This window comes from Peromyscus maniculatus, chromosome 4 (genome assembly GCF_049852395.1).
Source record: "Peromyscus maniculatus bairdii isolate BWxNUB_F1_BW_parent chromosome 4, HU_Pman_BW_mat_3.1, whole genome shotgun sequence".
Classification (NCBI taxonomy): Eukaryota; Metazoa; Chordata; class Mammalia; order Rodentia; family Cricetidae; genus Peromyscus; species Peromyscus maniculatus.
The window spans coordinates 57,566,755-57,586,972 of NC_134855.1; the positions used below are offsets into that span (position 1 = coordinate 57,566,755).

General features: G+C 37.2%; 1 protein-coding gene across 1 annotated transcript in view; it reads left to right on the forward strand.

The window, feature by feature from the left end:
• The first annotated feature begins 205 nt into the window (after positions 1–205).
• The window catches only part of Ppp1r1c (protein phosphatase 1 regulatory inhibitor subunit 1C), a 104,970-nt gene continuing 84,957 nt past the window's right edge, over positions 206–20,218 (forward strand). Inside the window, exons 1-2 of the mRNA XM_006997458.4 lie at positions 206–673; positions 2,466–2,526. Coding sequence (XP_006997520.1) covers positions 593–673; positions 2,466–2,526 — 142 coding nt within the window. The 5' untranslated portion in view covers positions 206–592. The remainder of the gene's footprint in view (positions 674–2,465; positions 2,527–20,218) is intronic.

Genomic DNA, 20,218 nt, shown 5'->3' on the forward strand with positions numbered 1-20,218 from the left:
GTTGATAGCCGCTCATCGATGTGGTGGTTGAGTGTGAAACAGCAAAGGTGTCTGACTTGTAAGTTGCTACAAAGAAATGACATGATTCTATAGTCAGGCCCTGCCCCCAGCTCTAAAAACTTCCTGCTTTATGTTCATCAATAATGAATGACCCATCCCTGTAATGCTCAGAGGGAGCTTATGCTGCACTTTCGAGCAGCCGGTTAGTAATGTACAGTGGATAGAGCCTTTCTTTTAAATCCCAGGGCAGCGGGTCCTTCAAGGTTAGCATTGCAATTTCAATTAGCTGCTGAGTGAAAGCTTGGCATGTGTATTAGTGAGTAGGGACACAATTAGCTTATTCTTCCATTCCCAATTGTGTTGAGAGGATCCAAAGGATTGGTGGGGGATCGGGCAAGCCAGGCATCACTGGATAGTGAAGAAGGGAGTTGCTCAAACCTCGATATCTTCACTTGTTCAGGCTGGAATTACAGAGATTTATTACAAAACACTGCGTGTGGCTTGGTGAAGGGTGCCTCAGGAGCACTCCGGTTCCCACTTGGGGTTTGCCTTTTTGAGTGCTTCACCTCTCTGTCTTATTCTCATCATTACTATGGAGCCCAACAGCCCCAAAAAGATACAATTTGCTGTGCCTTTATTCCAGAGTCAGATTGCTCCAGAGGCAGCAGAGCAGGTAAGGGGGAGTGGATGGGGAACAATGCCTGGATATCGGGCAGTAAGGGCATGCATTCTTGCTTGGTGAAAGGTTCTCTGCTTTCTGAATTTGCTCAATTGTGTGAATTTCTGGATGAGAAGTGAGTCTGCTTTTGTAGACCCATTTGCATTTGGGTTGCATTGGGGAGCAACTGGCCAAGATTTTAGCAGCACTACATTCTATATAAAATTAACACCAATGTATCAGACGTTCTGGTCTGAAGCACTATGTGCTGGCTTTTGATTCTTAAAGTAACAGTTTTAACGTTTAGAGAAACTTCGAAAACATTATCAAAAATTAGCAATCTTCTATTTTGTTATTTATAAAATAAAAAGAAATGTAAATATTAAAGTAGCAAATCCCAGACGAAGTTAGTATTACAGACTTCATATTTTTATGTGTTTTCATTGTGTATCACCGAACAATAGCTCTGCATTATATATGAGCAATGAATATGAAAAATACTATATTACTTTTTCCTAGGTTCCTTTTCTATGTGTGATATTGGTTTCTAAATGTATAATGTTCATATTTACTTAGACTCTGGGTGCAATGGACCCACATAAAAGATGTTCTGTGGTGTAAAAACAAATATGGAGTACTTTGGGAATAGCAAAGAAAGTTATGGGAACTCCAATCTAATTCATTAATTACTTAAAACCCAGAGTACCCCTGAATCCTCTTCCAAATAGTTGATACAAAGTCTTAAAATAAGTATTGTCTCTGGGAGTCTTGTTTTATATGATGATGCTTTGACAGTAGACCCACCCAGATTTGGACCAGATAAATATAACTTTGACCAGATCTGTTTACTGAACTGAGTATTGCTTCCATTTTGAACAACATCATTTATACATTTTATCCTTTATCCTATTGACAAGTATTCTGGGAATTTAGCTATGAACTGATACATTGAATTAATAAAGGCTACCTGAAACAAGAGAGTCTAGTCATAATATGCTTCTATAATTCCCATGACAAGGGGATGAATCCAGCAAATCTTAGTTTCAATTAAGCATACATTCATTTTTATTCTTCTACCTTTTTGAGTAACTTTTACTTATTTATATACAATTTCACACACACATATATAATGTATCTTAATCATATCTGCCCCAACTCTCCCCTCCCATTTCATTGACACCCACTAACATGCCCTCTTGCTTTCATGGTCTCTCCCTTTTATTTTTTCTAACCCACTGAGTCCAATTAGTACTGCCTGGAGGAATTAAAATTCACATTCTTGTAAGATTTGTATTTTTGGTTGACCTGCCAGTTTGGTCTAAATATTAAATTAGAAAGTATAAAGTTAATCATGCTAATTGAAATTTAAAACGTACATTGCCAATTTAATTACAGTGCATAGTAAAAATGTGAAGCTTCTGGGTTCCTTTTGCCTCATTTAGATGAGGGCAAGGGACCATGATATCATTGCCAATGTCATGGGGCTTTACCAGTCACTTAAAGTAAGTCATCCCTGTACTTTACAGTGTATTATTCTTAGTTGCATATTTTAATGGTATACAACTTTATTTTTTTCCTTTGGAAATGTAACTTTGTGGTAAAAAAAAAAAGTGTTAGTAATATCTGGCAGTTCTAGCTAGCTTCCTGTGTTCTAAAATATATAGTGAGCATACACTATGTTCCTTCTAGAAGTTTGTTCATATATGTTGGGGAAAGAGGAGGGTGGACAGCTTTTCGAGCTGTAGAATCAATGAAGGGCAGTGTCTGATTCTCACACTGACATCAGCTGTGCCTTTGCTGTTCACAGATCAGGAAAAGAAGACCCACGCCAGCATCCCTTGTGATTCTCAATGAGCATAATCCCCCAGGTAAAGAGCCATGATGTCTTTCCTATTGGTGAGGTGGAACAGGACTGTCTAAGGAGGACCAAAGAGCATGGCATTGATGACAAATTCCAGCTTAGGATTTCCAGTTAGCTAAAAAGGATCATAAACAAAATCAGAAATAAATATCACAAGGACTGTCTCAATCTTCTAGAACATGTTTTATCAGCATTGGTTGCTGTGTGTGTGTGTATGGAACCTGGGCCAGGCCTTATTGATGAAGTTGGTAAAAAGTTGCTTAATGAGGTTTCAAGGTTCAAGTTGCAGACCTGGACCTGATTATGTTTTTGCAGAGTGTGATTTTAGTTATGGTACAGGAAGGGCGACATGCCAGCACTGGCTGCAGACTTGCTGCTGATGTCATCTCTGAACGATGCAATTGACAAGGTACCAGATCAGTTTTCAGCACTGCCCATTTAAGAGCCATTCGGAATGCTGGCATCCATTTGTCGAGGTTTGAGTTTCCATTTCCTGTAAAAAGTAAAACTGCATTATTAGTCCTGATAAAGAGCTATGATCTGTAGTACACAAACAGTAAGTTTACTTATTGGATGGAGTGATTTTCATCTTACATTTAATGGCAGCCCCTGGAAATATAAGCAGACCAGGAAAGGCCATTAATTTGTAACCCAGCAGATCACAGTGAGTTTTGTTGTTGTTGTTGTTGCTGTTTTTGTTTGTTCATTTGATTGATTGTGGCTATAAATAAAGGAGGCTGAAAAGAGTTTGAATAATGGAAAGATATTAAGTCTATTTATAAGTTCTGAATGATTTGTTCTAGGAATGTCACAATAAAATAGTCCTTGACTTTTCTGGAATATTCCTAATTAGAGAAACACACAAAAAGAAAAAAAAATCTCATAGACTATTTATTATTGTGCCTAAATACAGGAAAATTAGCAGCTCACTGAAACAAGTAAGTTGTGTCTGTTGAGAACAAACATTATACTTTTTTTTTTTTCTAGACAGGGTTTCTCTGTGTAGTTTTGGTGTGTGTCCTGGAGCTCACTCTGTAGACCAGGCTGGCCTTGAACTCACAGAGATCCACCTGGCTCTGCCGCCCATGTTCTGGGATCAAAGGCGTGCACCACCACTGCCCAGCCTATGATTCTTAATCAATGAAGTGCTTAGCGTCTTAAAATCATCTTCAAATATATCACCTCAGTTAGTAAGTATTAACTTATATGCACTTGAATAAGAGGTACAAATAACACATATATGCATGCTTATAGCTTACAAATGAATATAAGCTTGTAAATTCAATGACTAAGTCTTTTCACTGTGTAAGTGATTGTATAGCAGTTTGCAATCCACACCTTGCTCATAATAGCAAACATTTCCATAGTACTCTGGGATTAGCTTCCTGATAGAATAATGTCCATACTGACCCATAGGTATCCTTCAAACCACTAGAGATTAACTATCAGAGTAGTTAACTGTTATTATGATCTAAACATAGTAAAGCCAGTCTTTGTAGCTCTCATGCAAAACTCCGCATAGTAATTGATATGTCTTGAATGCTAACTATGGGCCATTTCACACCACAGGAGAGTGGGAGAGAGGTGAAGTGGGTTTTGTGATGTTGTTCCATTGGAGATGGTGGATTCCAAAGACAAACCTGACACCAGCCTTGAGCATTGGTTTTCCCATTGCACAGAATAGACTCTTTCAGTCCCTACAAGCAGGCAAACATGGCATTTAGGTAAATTTGTCTGGACTCCTTACTTTAGCAGATGAGGAACTATATTTGATATCCCAGGAAAAGATTTTGTTTTGACTTAGTAAGCTTGTTCTTAGGAGATGTTCCAACCAGTAATTCCCTATTTCCTTTGTTGACCTTGCCCCTCTTTGTGGTTGTGAGTACCATTAGAGAGAAATAAGATGTGAGCAGCATCTTGCACAGAGCTGGGTCATCTTGGAGACATTATCTACCTGTGTCTTCATCCTTCTATTTATGGAAAGACTGGCTGTGTATAGTACTGGCATCAGTGTGTGTGTGTGAACCATGTTTAGAATGAGTGCTAGAATGCAGCAAAAGCCTTAGGTCTAAGAATTTTCCTAGTAAAAACGATATAACCCAGTATCTGTATTTACTGGGGAAAGCACTTGAAGTCAGATTTCCCAGACAAATGATGAAATCCAACTAAACTTGGCTACTGGTCTTTATTAGTCCTAAAATGCTGGGTAAGGGACCTCCCCAAGCTTTATTTTATCAAGTATTGGACAAATATGATAATGCCCATTTTTTCCATTTCATGTACTCTTTAAATGACCAAATGATTTCACATGAATATACATTAAAAACTGCAAAACAAATATTAAGGATCATTGTTGACTGATGTAGTCTAGAACTCATAATTTGCATGCCATACCTAAGATTCATTACAACAAGCACACACGCATGCTCACATCTGCCCTGAGAATTTCTATCTTAAGCAACAATTCTTTTTTTTCTATTTAATTGCCCATTTCCTGAACAATTTTTTCTTTTTTTAATTAAGAATTTTTTATTCGTTTTACATACCAATCAAAGATCCCTCTCTTCCCTCTTCCTGTCCCTCCAGCCCCCCTTCCTATCCCATCCTCTATTCCCCCCTACAAGGAGATAAGACCTCCCATGGGGAGTTACATTTAGAAGAGACAAGTCCAAGCACCTCCCCCTGCCTCAAGGCTATGCGAGGTCTTTGAGTAAACTGGGATGAGGGGTGGACAATGGAGGGTAGGGGGTAGGGGGTGTGAATATAAGGGAACTGGATGGTTGAGCTAGAACAGGGATGGAGTAGGAGAGCAATGGGAGAGATACCATGGTGGAGGGAGACATCATGAGGATAGGGAGAGGCTGGGTGCTAGGAAGATTCCCAGGAATCTCCAGGATGACCCCAGCTTAGACTACTGGCAATAGTGGAGAGAGGGCCTGAACTGGCTTACCTCAGTGATCAGATTGGTAAATACAACTTATCACAGAGCTTTTCTCCAGTGACTGATGGAGGCAGATGCAGAGATCCACAGCCAACCAGGCCAAGCTCTAGGAGTCCAGTCGAGGGGAGAGAAGAGGGATTCTATGAGTAAGGACATCAAGATCATGATGGGGAGACCTACAGAGACAACCAAACCAGACTAGTGGGAACTCATGAAGTTTAGATCAACAGCTGTGGAGACTGCATGGGACAGGACTGGACTTTCTACATAGCAAGACAGTTCTGTAGCTTGGTCTGCTTAAGGGGCCCACCGGGCAGTAGGATCAGAGTCCATCCCTGGTGCATGAGCAGGCTTTTTGGAGCCCACTACTTATACAACAATTCTTAGTTACAAATATCTGGCTACTTGAAAAGCATTTCCTAAGAGCTTCTACCTTTGCAAAGCAGCAGCGTCTCCTGGCCCTCAAAAAGCAGTGGTCTTTAGCAAACAAAGAATGGTGCAGCTTTAAATACTGGGGACTTGGAGGTGGAGGTGAGGGGGGCGGGGGACTAACACTAACAATTCTCAATTTATTGAAACAGTCCATGAAATAATTGGAGATTCTTAGAATCATATACCATTAATACTGCTTAAGATTCAAATCCCTGAAAATGTTTCTTTATGGTAAGTAAGACAAAGAAAGTTAAATTCTTTGTTATAGATAGATAATTAATGAGTCATTTTATCCGGGTGTGGTAATCCTAGCTCTTAGGAGGCTGACAAAGGATTCCTCAAGTTCCAGCTGTCCTGAACTATATAAAATGTACCTGGCCAACTTGGGTTCCAGTATTTACAATATGAAAAGTTGTCTCCAAGACTAGAACAAATGTGATGTTAGTGAATTGCAACAATGATTAAAAAGAAGGCATAGTTTTCTGTTGCTATTATTATTTACCATTTAGGTATTAGCACAAATAGTAAATGATGAAAGTATTTAAAAGAATAGATGAATTTTAGATTTAAGTATCCATATTCATTCTTCATACTGACATAATCAGAATGGAACAGTAGAACAGAAAGTTATTTTAACATGTCAGTCCAGTGGTTTCATTTTTTCACTACTTTGCATGTGATGTTCTAACCACACAGAAAAGATAGACACCCAATAGGTCAATTGTCATGGCAACCAACTCTACCTTCAGTTCTTCCCTAAAAATAAGCTAGACTTGCCCACAGTAGAAGTTCTATGAAATAGGCATACAACTATTAAGGCTATATTACCCTTTGACATTGATCAACAAAGAATTTAACCCAAAATTACAGGAGTAAGAAAGGCTAATAGCAAATGTTGTGTCTTTATTGTAGAAAAGGAGGAATCAAAGTACTTGCATTCAGAAATAACTCTGAACAGTCAAGTGGCAGTAACAAGATATCAGAAGCATGAGACCTGGGTTTAGGGAATCATCATGGACAAATGCCACCTTTTTCCCCTGTCTTCTGAGACCAGTAATTTGAGTAACTTTTGAAGGAACTGCTTTTCTTTCTGTATTTCAGTTCTCCTACTTGAGCTTATCAGTTTCTTAGAAGCTGTGTCTTGGAGTGTCATTATCTGTTCTTGTAGTAAACACAGTTAGCTTTTATTTTTTTGTGATCTGTGGTCAACTGGTGGGATCCTTATAGCTTTATCTGGACTCAAACACACATCACCTTAATGCAACAATAAATGGCAGCTGCCTTTTGAAATTTATTCCATTTCATATATGGATTTTCTTGAACATTGCTTGTCTTTAAAAATATAAGACTGTATGTTTGGCTACAGGGATGTTATGGTTTGGATGTTAAATGTCCCCTAAAGGCGCAACATACTCAAATCTTGACCATTAGCCTGTGGCACTACAGATATATGATGGAAATTTTTGGAAGGAGAACCCTCTGAAAGGAAACAGGGGGAATGCCTAGCTGTCAGGAGACAAGCCCTTATATGATGTCTTACCTAGCAGGGGCCCAAAAGAACATGGCTGGATAATCACTTTAAAGCCATGGAAGAAAATGAATCTCTCCTCACAGCAACACAAATCTGATTAGTATGCAGGATTAGAACTCCAGAGTTAGGAAAAGGAAAACATTTAGAAAATACTTCTTGTCTCATCTCACATTGTTACAGAAGGACATAAATCATCTCAGCTCCCTGAGACTGGCTCCACTTTATGTACCTCAGAGAAAAATACATAATTACATCTGAATTTCAGTTCCAAGTCTAATAATTTTAGTGGTAAAAAATAGTTTCTTATGCCAAAGTTGAATATAAATTCTCAACTGACAATAAATCTTCACTTATTCTCTTCAAGAAAAGCTTTTCACCTATTTAAATATATAAAACAAGCCCTTGTTGTTATTTTCTACATCAATATCCATTTCCCATAACCACTAAGGACTTTAGTGAACTCTTTCCAAATTCTCCTCAATCTCTCTACATTTTGAGCCCAGAGCTGGACACAGCCTTCCAGTAAAAAGCCAGTCTAGAACAGGCTTTGTGAATATTAAGGTTTGTGGCATCCATTCTTTTCCACTTACTGTTAAGCAGAGGCTGTATGGTTACAATTATATTTAATGGGCCTGAGGCCTATTAAATATGATTGAACTATAAGAGGTCTGAAGCTAAGTGAAGATTTAGGTAAGTACCCAAGACTCTAAAAGCTTATTATACATCTAAAATTGTGACTGGAAATACAACATAAAATGATTTGGAAGGGTATTTATTGAATTTACTACCAAGCCAAATTTGAGGAAATTTGGCTTTCTCATGACTATTTTACCCCCTAAGTAATCTTAGAAATAGGAATTAAAATGAAAAGATATTTTCTTATACCTCGGGGTCCTAAAAATTAGTTAATATAAAACTTATGAGCTACAACATTCACAATCATGCTGTCTCCTCTCAATCTTGATAGTGAGTTGAGAGACCTGAGAGAACTGGGATTCCCAACATCTGGGACTGTGGGTCTCTGCAAACTGAAAATAAAGCCAGTGGTGCTCCTTACACCATAGAAGGTGACTTGTAAACAAGACATACATTATATGGTTCTGAAACTGAGTCATGTGATGAGACTTTGAAATGCTCCATACATAGACTCGCAGGTAGAAAGCATGCTGCTGTTCAAACACAAAAGACTCCCAGAAAATTTGGATGATTTCTCATGAATCTCCTTGTTCAGAATTAATGAAGAGCTGTGCAGCACCATCAAGTGAAAGTATATGGTTATTTGCTGTGTTACAAGAGTCACAGGAATGAATCTCTTAATGACAATCCAATTATTTTTCAAAACGAATGACTGTGTAGTCAAAAAACAACACTGTGAATGGAAGTTCCAAAGAGACAGTGAGGATTTTCTTAGGAACTTAACTATTTGAGTAAGATGTCATACCAGACTCAGAGGGGACAGACATCCCCAAGGACCTCAAATCAACTATGTCCAAATAGAGTTATGCTGGTCTATAGTACATATGTAGTTTCATTCTAAATTTTCTTACCTTCTTCAGCAATGTGATTTTATCCTGATTCACAATCTCTACTGATTGCTCAGAAATTATTTTGCCTTATCACTATTGACTAGAGTCAATAGTGGCCCAAATCCAGTGTTTGAAGACCACTCAAGAGTTATCTGATACTAATTCCTAAGGAAATGTCAGAGTCCATGGTTTTGTTTTGTTTTTTTTTTTCCTTCAGCCTTTATTTTTATGCACTATCGGATGTCAAACCATGGGGAAAGATTTAAAGACAAATGATGTAAGTTGATTTTAAGGATCATCCACCATGCAATTGATTGACTTAGCTTTTCATAATTATTCAGCCTGCATAGCCAAATTGTACACTCAAATGGAAAGATTGAGTCAAAGACAAATGATGACTCTTAGTAATGCCAAGGTGTGTTATAGTGTGAATATTCAGATGAAGTAATATAATATTCAAATTAGGCAAAAAAATGAAAGGGTAAATAATAAAAAAAATACTTCAATTTTATTTTGACAGGATGATGGCTTTTATTGATTTTGAATAGTAGCACACACATTCACCTTTTACATGGTGTTTAAAATATAATTAGTGAAATATGATGGAATGACTATTGGCGGGATTGATATCTCTGTTTTGATGTCTGTTTTTCTGCTTGTGGCTTGAAGCAGATAAAAACACCTGTAAAGGGTACTCCATGTCATAGAGATGCCTGGCTTTGGAGTGGACCCGGGTTGAATTCCAGCTTTGCCAGTAGCTGGTAAGCCATTGGGTGTGGACTTCATCTTCCTGGGCATAGATTCTGTCTTTTATAAACAGAATACTAAAGCATGAAAAAAATGCCTTTCAGAGTGACTACTACCAAGCACATCCTGAAGATTTCCAATGCTCATTCACTGGTCACTGCTGAGAAAGCTTTTCTCATATTCATTATTAAAGAATAACTGCTGGTTTGAGTTCTCTTAAGCAATCTTATACATTACTCAAGAGATATGATCTCTTGTGGAAGAAAAAGTCTAATGCCTCACAATCTATCAGAAGTGTACACAGGTGTAGAATCATTCTATATACTATGTTGCAGTATTGATTCAACTGTGTATATCTTTGTTGGCAAACACAAGTTTCACAGAATAGAATTTGAGTTCTTAAGAACTGTTTATAAAATAAGCTTCCTACTGTTATCTACAATAATATTAAAATGGTTAGAAGCAACAACAGTCATATTTCTAACAAACTTGTGTTTGACCATAAATGAAATATATATTTCAGTAGTAAGAAGAAAGATTCAAGTATTCATTACAAAAAAGCTCTTTAGGGCCATCTCAAACCTTCTGCTGGCACATTTTTAATTTCATTCCATTAGTTCTAACTTCCTTTCATACATCATGCCCTGCCTATACTCTGGCAGGTTTTTTCTTTGATTCCTTGAAGTGATTCCTCTAAGCCAATTTTTTAAGAGTTAGTCTAGACTGACTCATTTGTTTGCCTTTGAGACTGAATCACAAATAGCCTATGCTGTCCTCAAACTCATGATGTAGCCGAGGACTATACTGAACTCCTTTTTTTTTTAAAAAAAAAAATATTCTTTTTGTTATTTTATTTTTATTTTATATGCATTGATGTTTTGCCTGCATGTATGTCTGTGTGAGAGTGTCAGATCTTGGAATTACAGACAGTTTTTATCTGCCATGTGGATGCTGGGAACTGAACCCAAATCCTCTAGAAAAGCAGTCGGTGCTCTTAACCACTGAGCTATCTCTCCAGCCTGACTTTTTGTTTGTTTGTTTGTTTTTGTTTTTTTGAGACAGTGTTTCTCTGTGTTGTTTTGGTGCCTATCCTGGATCTTGCTCAGGCTGGCCTTGACCTCATAGAGAACTGCCTGGCTCTGCCTTCTGAGTACTGGGATTAAAGACCTGTGCCACCACTGCCCCGCCCAACTGACTTATTTGTATGAATCATTCTCCATCATTTCCACCAATTTCTCCTATTTAAATTGCAGGACAGGACTCACTTAAATTTCAAAAGCTCACCTTGTCTAATTGACCCCATTGTTTGACATGTTATTTTAACACCTTCCTCCCACCTACTCTTGAAGTTTTTATTGGCTTATACTATATACTTACTTTAATTCAGTAAATATTCATCAGTCAGTCTTTAGTCCCAAATTCTCTGAGGACGTGTACTCTATATAACAGAGAGGAGTGTGTTTGGGTGAAAAAGGAAATATATAATATAAGCCCAAATTACTAAAACAGTTGTAAAATTAATTCTGGCCAAGGAATAGAAGCATTTGTTTACTATATTCACTCTTCTGGTAAGCATTTGTTTGATTTCTTTTGGTCTTTTAATTTTCAGTGTTTAAAGATGAGGCTGAAACAAAACTTTCCTGTTCATTCTAAATCACTTTAGAGTAGATGTTAAATGCTGATAAGCTAGTAAATTTACATGCACTTTGAAATCCTCAAACTTATTATAAATCTTTCCAACATTTAATAGAACACATTACTCTCTAGGGGATAAAACAGACATGTCTTTATCACTATGCTCATGAGGAAACTTGAATGAGACATACCACAATTTGACATTATGCATTTTGATAGTGAAGCTAGTAGTACAGGTCCAAATAATTCATACATGCAAAAAATGCAATATATTTCACCATGGTACAGGAGTGTCTACCATAGGACCTTCTTAGGACTGAGTTTTAAAGTTGTGAATAAGCCATGGCCATTTCCTTCAATACTATTGTATTTTACTAAGTACTGCAGATGATCATTTGAAAGAATACTGGTGTGAGTCCATTAAATAAATAGACATCCATTTTTGTGTTTGCCTGGTATCAGACATGCATGACAGCATTGTCAGGCTCCAGTATATATACTTCAAATTTCATATTCAATTTCAAGTTTAAGACTTCAATTGCTAACAGTGCATTCAAATTGCTTCAAGTTGATGGTCAAATCCACCAAACTAAAGAACAAGTGGACCTGTGACTGTGACAAGGTCTGGGGGAGCTGACAAGGGAGTGGGATCTAACCAAGCTGTTGGAGATACAACAGGAAATTAGCACTTTTTATTTCCTGTATTCTCTGGTAGCAATTTATCACGATGGGAAATAATTTTCAGAATTTTATTCTTCATTTATAAATATGTATTACCTTGCTTTCATATAGGAGGGCTTGGAGAAAGGAAAAAGAAGGGAGAAATGTTGTAATTAAAATACAGTCTAAAAAAAACGAACAAGAAGACTATGTATATGTATATGTATATGTATATGTATATGTATGTATATGAACTGACTATACAAAAGGGAAGAATTAGGACAGTTATAATGAAACCCAGTCTTAAAATAATTACCCTCAGTGATAAAGTTGCTTTGTCATTCATTTTCAAAAAATTTATTTTTCTGAGTCAAGGTCTCAAAAGTTGAAAGTCACCAATTTACTAGAGGAGCCACTGGGCCCTAGGGATGTGCCTGTCTCTGTCTGCTATACTCCAAAGAATTGTGGTTTTATGTGGAGTGCTGGGGATCCAAACTGAGTTACTCACACTACCAACTATTTGCTCAGGTGAACCCTCAGCACCCCCGTACAAAGCCAGGTGTAGATTTCATGCTCCTGCAACCCCAGTATTGTGAAGGTTTGGGATAGAAGGATCCTTGGGCTTGCTGGCTGCCAGCCTAACTCCAAGGTCAGATCCACAAGTACTGAGATTGCAAGACTGTGTCACCAGACCAAGGTCAGTAAAAGACTCTGTCTCAAGGGAAAAAATCAGAGCATGCAAGGCAAGGAGGACATCTGACATCTCCTTTTGGCCTATGCACATGATGCACAGGCTCCTGTGCCAACATAAACACACACCACACATACATACACCCAAAACCCACATAATACCACAAAGAAATGGAATGTAAAAAGAGAATTTAAAAATAAGTTGTCTTCATTGCATATTAGTACTATTTTAGGATTATGTGTCTCATTTAAATGGTTCTCACATTCCCATTTTCTTGATTGGTGAACATAATTATAACTATATATAGAAAGCTCAGGCCTTCTGAAAGTGAATGACCGATCTTATTATTTTATTTATGTTTAAATAGCACACGGTCTTTCTTATTTATTTTTCATTGGCACATGGTCTTTCTATCAGCCCAGGCTGGCCTCAAACTTGCAAGTCTTGTGCCTCTGACTCCCAAATACTGAGATGTCAGAACTGTGTCATCACCCTAACTGTACTACCACCTTTGGAGCAACTCAGTTCTCATATCAGCATACCTATAAATTAGTGCTTCTTAACCTGTGGGTGGCAACCCCTCTGGGGACTGAACAACCTTTTCACAGGGGTCGCCTAAGACTATTGGAAAACACAGATATTTACATTACGGCTCATAACAGTAGCAAGATTACAGTTATGAAGTAGCAACAAAATAATTTTATGGTTGGGAGTCACCACAACCCACAACACGAGGAACTGTATTAAAGGGTCGCAGCATTAGGAAGGTTGAGAACCACTGCTATAAATGATATCCTCATTCTTCTTAACTACAGACACCTAACCTTGAAATTATGTGGCTTTTCTCCCCCAATTGTTTCAATGAGTTTTTTTAGCCAACTCTCTTCTACAGGTAGAACCTGTGTTTTTGTTTTTGTTGTTGTTGCTTATCAACAACACTCCTTGTTCTTATGTACCTAAGATCACACATACACACACACACACACACACACACACACACACACACACACACACACACACACGGTAACTCCCAACCTAGTTGTTTGTGACTTTAACACTGAGATATATCATGTTAAGAGCCCTAAATATAGAATTAGCGATTGGAGATTTGTATCATGGCACAGACGTGAATCCTCAGTCTCATATGTCCTTGAACTGTCGTCATGCCTCTGTCATTGTTGCTGGAATTGATGAAAAACTTCAAAGCAACATTAGAGATCCCAGGCCTGCTCCTTCTTCTCTACTACGGTTTTGTGAGGCTCTGGAAGACATAATTACATAATAGGTGATTGACTGTGGAGACTCTCCTCTCATAATTCGGCTGTCACAGCTCTAATTTATGCCCCATCATTTACCCACTTCTAGCTTTTAATTAGCTATGATAAGGCACACAGGAACTTCTCGTGAAAAGCTGACATATTCCGTCACCACCTACACATTGGTCTCATTTTGACTTTTAAATGAGTCAGTCTTTTCTCCCCTAATCTATAGAATCTTTATTACATAAATGGCTGACAATTATACTAAAGCCGGGACATGATTTTAAAGAAAAAAACAAAAACAAAGGAGGAAAAATAATTATGTTCATTTATGCTTAATATTGCCACTTTGTTTCCCTTTCCATTTTGGGTGTTGGAAGAATAGAAGAATTCTGTTTATTTTACACATACCAATTCCTGCTGAAAATAAATTTCAGTATGTACAGAGACTTCAGGTCTAGTAGGGACAAGCTCGGGCTGGTTTTGCCTCCTAAAGCACAGTAAGGACTATCCATTCTTTCAGCATTATCGATTCTAAGCATTACCCACTTGCCCTTGGTGATGAAGGGTTTTTAAGAAATAATGCCAGAGACCCACTTACCATCACATTTCAGTGAAGGAGAACTGCTCAGATGATTGAGCTAAAGTGGTTCATCTCAAATTCTACCACAGGTAATTTCACTTGGTAACTATCCCAGAGTTCCTGTTTCACTCAGCCAATAAAGGACACTGGAGCCTAGAGATGGCTGAAAATACTTTCAGGCTAGGTCTACAGTCGAAGTCATTGATTCAAAGCAAATGCCAGCTGTACTCTTTATATAGATAGTTACAAAATAAGGAACATATTAAGAATGTATTTTGGAGTACATTTGGGATGTAAAGGACAAAAGTACCTCTAAGATATGAGCAAGGTAGTTTAAGAAGAAAAATGCCTAAGTTCAAAGGCAAATTTAAAAGGTCTCAGTGAGAGATCTTCCTGCCTGTTTTACTGTTTGCAAAGCTTCTTGTCTTACAGTACCTCTCCTCAACAACACTGAGAGCAATCTGTCTCCATTGAACAGAGAGACAATGATGTCCTGAGCTACTGAAGGCCCAGGAGCTGGAAAGTTAGTACATCTGAGTATAAGGAGAGATATCTATTCAAGGTTATTTCTCTTAACATTTCTCATAATATTCTTCCTTACATAAATATGCAACATCAAAATACTCTTGATATTTTATTTGTTATCCTTATGGAATAACTAATAGTAAATTCCTCATTGTACCCTGGCTACATGAGATACTTTTTAATATATTATTCTATGTCTGTATTTATTTATTTCAATGGGAATTTATATTTGAAGCAAGACATTTATACATTTTCTTTGTGATTATTAAGAAAAAGTTCTTAAAAATTATTAACAGTGGGAATTTCATTATACAACAAAACCCCACAATCAGATAGACAAAAAGAAAAAAATTAAATTGTACTCATTGTCCCTTCTTAGATTTGGACCTTGATAGCTATTTATCTGTTTAGTACCTACATTTCTAAACATATTTAAAAAATCATTGTCTTGGCTTAAAACATTGTAAATAGGAAGACTATGATTTTGCTTTGGATTTTATTTGGACAGAATAGTAATGACTTGTGAATATATTGAAAGTCATCTTTATTTCCTATTTATTATTGCTTTTACCTTAAGACTCAAACAAACCCCCTTTCTCTAGGAAGATGTACAGACCACACCAGCTAGAGAGTTTACACCTACAGACCCCAGGCTTGCTCCTTCTTCTCTGCTATGGTTTTGAAGCTCTGGAAGACATAATTACATAATAGGTGATTGACTGTGGAGACTCTCCTCTCATAATTTGGCTGTCACAGCTCTAATTTATGCCCCATCATTTATCCATTCTAGCTTTTAATTAGCTTTGATAAGGTACACAGGAATTTCTCATTAAATGCTTAATTATAAAATAAACATTTAATCCAGTAATTCTTCTAAAACCATTCCTGCCCACCCCCATAACCTCTCAGAAAATTGATAGCAACTTGGAAGTTACTACTGAAAATCCAACACATCTACTTTATACCAAAAGCATTTACAATTGCACAACTTTGCCAAGTAGTGCATTTAATTGGCTTTCAGGTAAGATTTTTATGTAAATAGATCTTAATGATTGTGAGAGAAATTATTTTAGAATGGATCATGTACTGTGTCTTTTTGGTTCACCCTTTAATGTGCAGAAACTGTAGAAACAACTAATTCTGGTCCCCATGAATTGTTGGCAAGCACACCAATATATAGCTTCCTTTAATAGAATCTCAGCTGTTGTGATTTTCTGAATGAGTCTGATAAGATTGTGTCCCATATATTCCTGATGGCTAGGTAATTATTCACATGCCTATCAATGCAGGCACACTGCTGTTATATGACATAGTAATGACCTCATTGCAGGCATCTGCTCCAGTTCCTTGATCCTAAATTAGTTTGACATTCTTCCTGTTATTCTTTTCCCATACATGGTACAACCTGCTTTCTATCAAGAAAATTGTTTCAGATTTCTATGTGGCAGCAAGAGTCTAGAATTTCTTCATTGTCTTTAGAACTTTAGCTCAGTATTTTGCATCACAAAAAAATCTGAAAAACTTTAGTTTTGAATTCTTATGAAGAAAACTGCTTCCTTAGGCAAATGATTTCAAATTGTGACATAAAGTGATCTTGGAAAAATACAATATGATTGCCTACTCCAAATCTTTTCTATAAGGAGCCGAAAACAAGACAACAACAAAATAAAAACAATTTTTTAAACACAAGTTACTAGATTTCTGTTCTATTAACAGTCATTACTATGTAGTAATGAACATTCCCTTGTTTGAGGTAGACACTGGTTTTGGTGTTTCTTATTAATGAGCTTGGTGAATGTTTGATGAAGGAAAACAAAATGATGAAACTTCATCCTAAATATGTTTCTGTGGGTGCAGATAAAGAATATATTGAGGGGTTTTGGAAGATGGCACAACTGATAATGTGTTTATTGTGCAAGCATGAGGACCTAAGTTTAAATCTCCTGCATGCAAATGCCAGGTAGAGAGGCATGAATCTGTTATCCCAACTGACTGGGTTGGGGGTGAGGTGGAAGGAGGCAGAAACAGGAAGATCCTTGTAGTTCATTGGACAGCCAGCTTTGTTGAGTCAACCAGATTCATGTTCAATGACAGAACCTGTCTCAAAAATTAAAGTGGGGAGTGAATGAGGAAGACGTCTGACATTTACCTCTGACACAGACATGGCTCTACTGGCTAGTACACCTATACATGCACGTAGGTACTCCACCTCCCCCTCTGTATTCCCCCCTCTCCCTCTCTCTCTCTCTCATTCACACACACACATACACACACACACTGGACATAGATGAGAAAGTCTGCATAGTTGGATCATTGGTCGAATTGATGATTTATTGGATGGAAAAGTGGGAAGTGGCAATAAGAAAGAGGATTGAGTTCATGTTGTAGACTCTGAGTACTTGCGGAGGAATGGCTGGGATAATAGAGTCAGAAGGAGCACAATACTCTAGATATGGAGGATAAGATAGTCCTTATTCTAATTTCCTATGAAATATTCATAGCATTCCTAGAAGTAATGCCTCAATAATGGAGTCACAGGTATTAAAGGTATTAATGCCCAATTTACTATATCCTTTTAAGAGTAAGCTCAACGTACTTATTTTAAAAAAGCATATTTACCTAGTAATTATGACTTAGATAATGCTGGCAACGTATCTATTAGAGGCTCAATATAATTACCTGAAACAATTAGAGTTCTTAATAATTAAGAGAACTGTAATAAGGCATATATCATTAGCCAGGCAAGTAAGATTAGCTACTCCCATCTGCTGATGTCTGAGTCACTAATGCGTTGCTGACTTTCTGGGGTGTGGGGTGCTATCCTGCCTTGCACAGCTGATGCATGGATGAAAGCTCTGGGGGATGGTTAAGCCTAATTGCATGACCTCAGTTCAATATTACTGATCATTTGCAAAGCCCAATGGGAACAATTATTTTCAGTCTTTTTTGATGAGTTTTATATCTTCCTCATTATTTGTTTGTTTGTTTATTATTAGAATGTGTATATGTTTATTTATGATATGGGGGATGAGCATGCCTCAGCATACATATGAATGTCAGAGGACAAGTCAGTTCTCTGCATCCACTTTACATGGCTTCTGAAGATAGAACTCGATTTGTCAGATTTGAGTAACAGGTGCCTTTACTGCCAGCTATCTCTCTGCCTCTCATAGCAAAGTGAGCTTGAATTGCCTACATGTATCCCAAGTATCTAAGTGTGGGTTCTAGTAGTTTTGAAGATTTCTAAGTCAGAAGTATGCCTTTGCTGCAGTTTATAATAAGGATATTTATTATACTCATGTACTAGCAGTAGTTATTTGTCTCACCACTTCAACAAAATACCTAGCAAAACCAGTTAGAGGAAGGGATTATTTTGGCTCATGTTTTGGGAATACCAGCTGGGAAAGCATTTAAGAGGAGCGCGTGAGCAGCTGGTAGCACCCCATCTTCAGTCAGGCAGGAGAGCAGAGAATGCTGGTTCTTAACCAGCTTTTTACTTTTCATGCAGCTAGGACCCCAGCCCAAGGAATGTTGGGTCTTTCCACCTCAATTAACCTAATCTTGTTAATTCATTACTGATGTCAGCCATGGTTAACTTAACCTAGATAATCATTTACAGGCATTCCCTGGGAGCCTGCATTGTAGTTTCTCTATCTCATCAATTTACAATCAATATCAACCTTCACACTACACAAACATATACTTTTTATATTACATGTGTTAGTCACATCACCATTTTCAGTTTTTCAAGAATGTTCAGCTTATACTATTTATTTGGTCATTCTCTTGCTCTTGGCCTCTTCTACCTTAATCTTAGAAAAATTATGTGTCTAGTAATAGTGTGGAAACTCACAACCTATAACCTTTAGAACCAAAACAATGAAGGTTTGATGGCCACAGATATGTTCTGTCATGTTAGGCAAGTTACTCAACCTCTCTTGAGCTTCAGGTGTCTCCCAGATAAAATATAATTAAGGATATCTAGTTTGTAGGGTAGTTTTGAACAGGACAGTAGTGAATAAAATGTTCAACAATAAGGCCTTACAGTAGTAGAGCCAGGAACAATAGTTGTAAACACAACATTAAAATTTTAGACATTTTTGAAATAAAGAAAATGTTCTTTTCTTTTTTCTCAGCTAGAAACTCTGCTGGGCTAGTCATTGTTCTTGCTGGTTATGTTTGATGGGAATTTTATAGATTGAGGGATGAAGTATCCTGAAAGGGAATGTGGATTAACACCTGTTACTGCTTATGATTTTACTAAGCTAAATCTTTGTGATATCTCAAGTAAGGCTTTTAAAACAAGAGATCATAGATATATATTTGATCTTCATTATAATCTTTAAAATCTCTTTAAAATTGTTGTATTTGATTTCTTAGATGAAAATGATTCAATGAAAGATCCTCAAAGCATATTTAAAGTTGATCATGTCCATACAAATAGTACTAAATGTTTGGAATAAATTCCTTTAAATACACAATGAAATGGATTTCTTTAAATACACAGAACCAAAAAATATGCCTGGCATTACAGCACACCTCTGAAATCCTGGCACTTAGAAGGCTGAGTCAGGAGAATAGTGAGTTCAAGACCAATGTGGGCTACATAAAGCATGCTATCTTAAAATTGAAAAGAGCCAAACAGTGACACATAGAGAGTCAATACATAATGGCAGGGTGTACATGTGGTTTCTCAGGACTGGCAAGTAAGTGTTATTTTTTAATGTGATTTCAATGAGGAACCAAGTCACATGCATCAACTGGAAACTTCTCTTTATAGTTTTCAGGTATCATTTCTGGCTGAGCTGTACTTTGATCAACAATGGCCTTGAGTTTTAAGTCACTTCCTCTCAAAACACAGGTGTGTTAAAACATGTGAAGTCCTTTGCCATTATGAATGAAATACAAAGAAGTTGAAACCCCACCCTACACATAAGCCATTGTAGAAATATTTGACATACTACACAGACCAAGAAGCTTAGTCTCTTGAGCTATGATCAAAGTGGAACACATGGGCAGGATAGTGTCAGGATCCGAGGGGCTTAACGTGGCTCCTTCTGGTTTGGTAACAGCCTTCAACATCACACTGTGTTGGTTTCAAAATGAGTATATAGATATATATTTCTTTGATTAAGTTATTACTTATTTTCTCATGTTTCAGTTATAAGA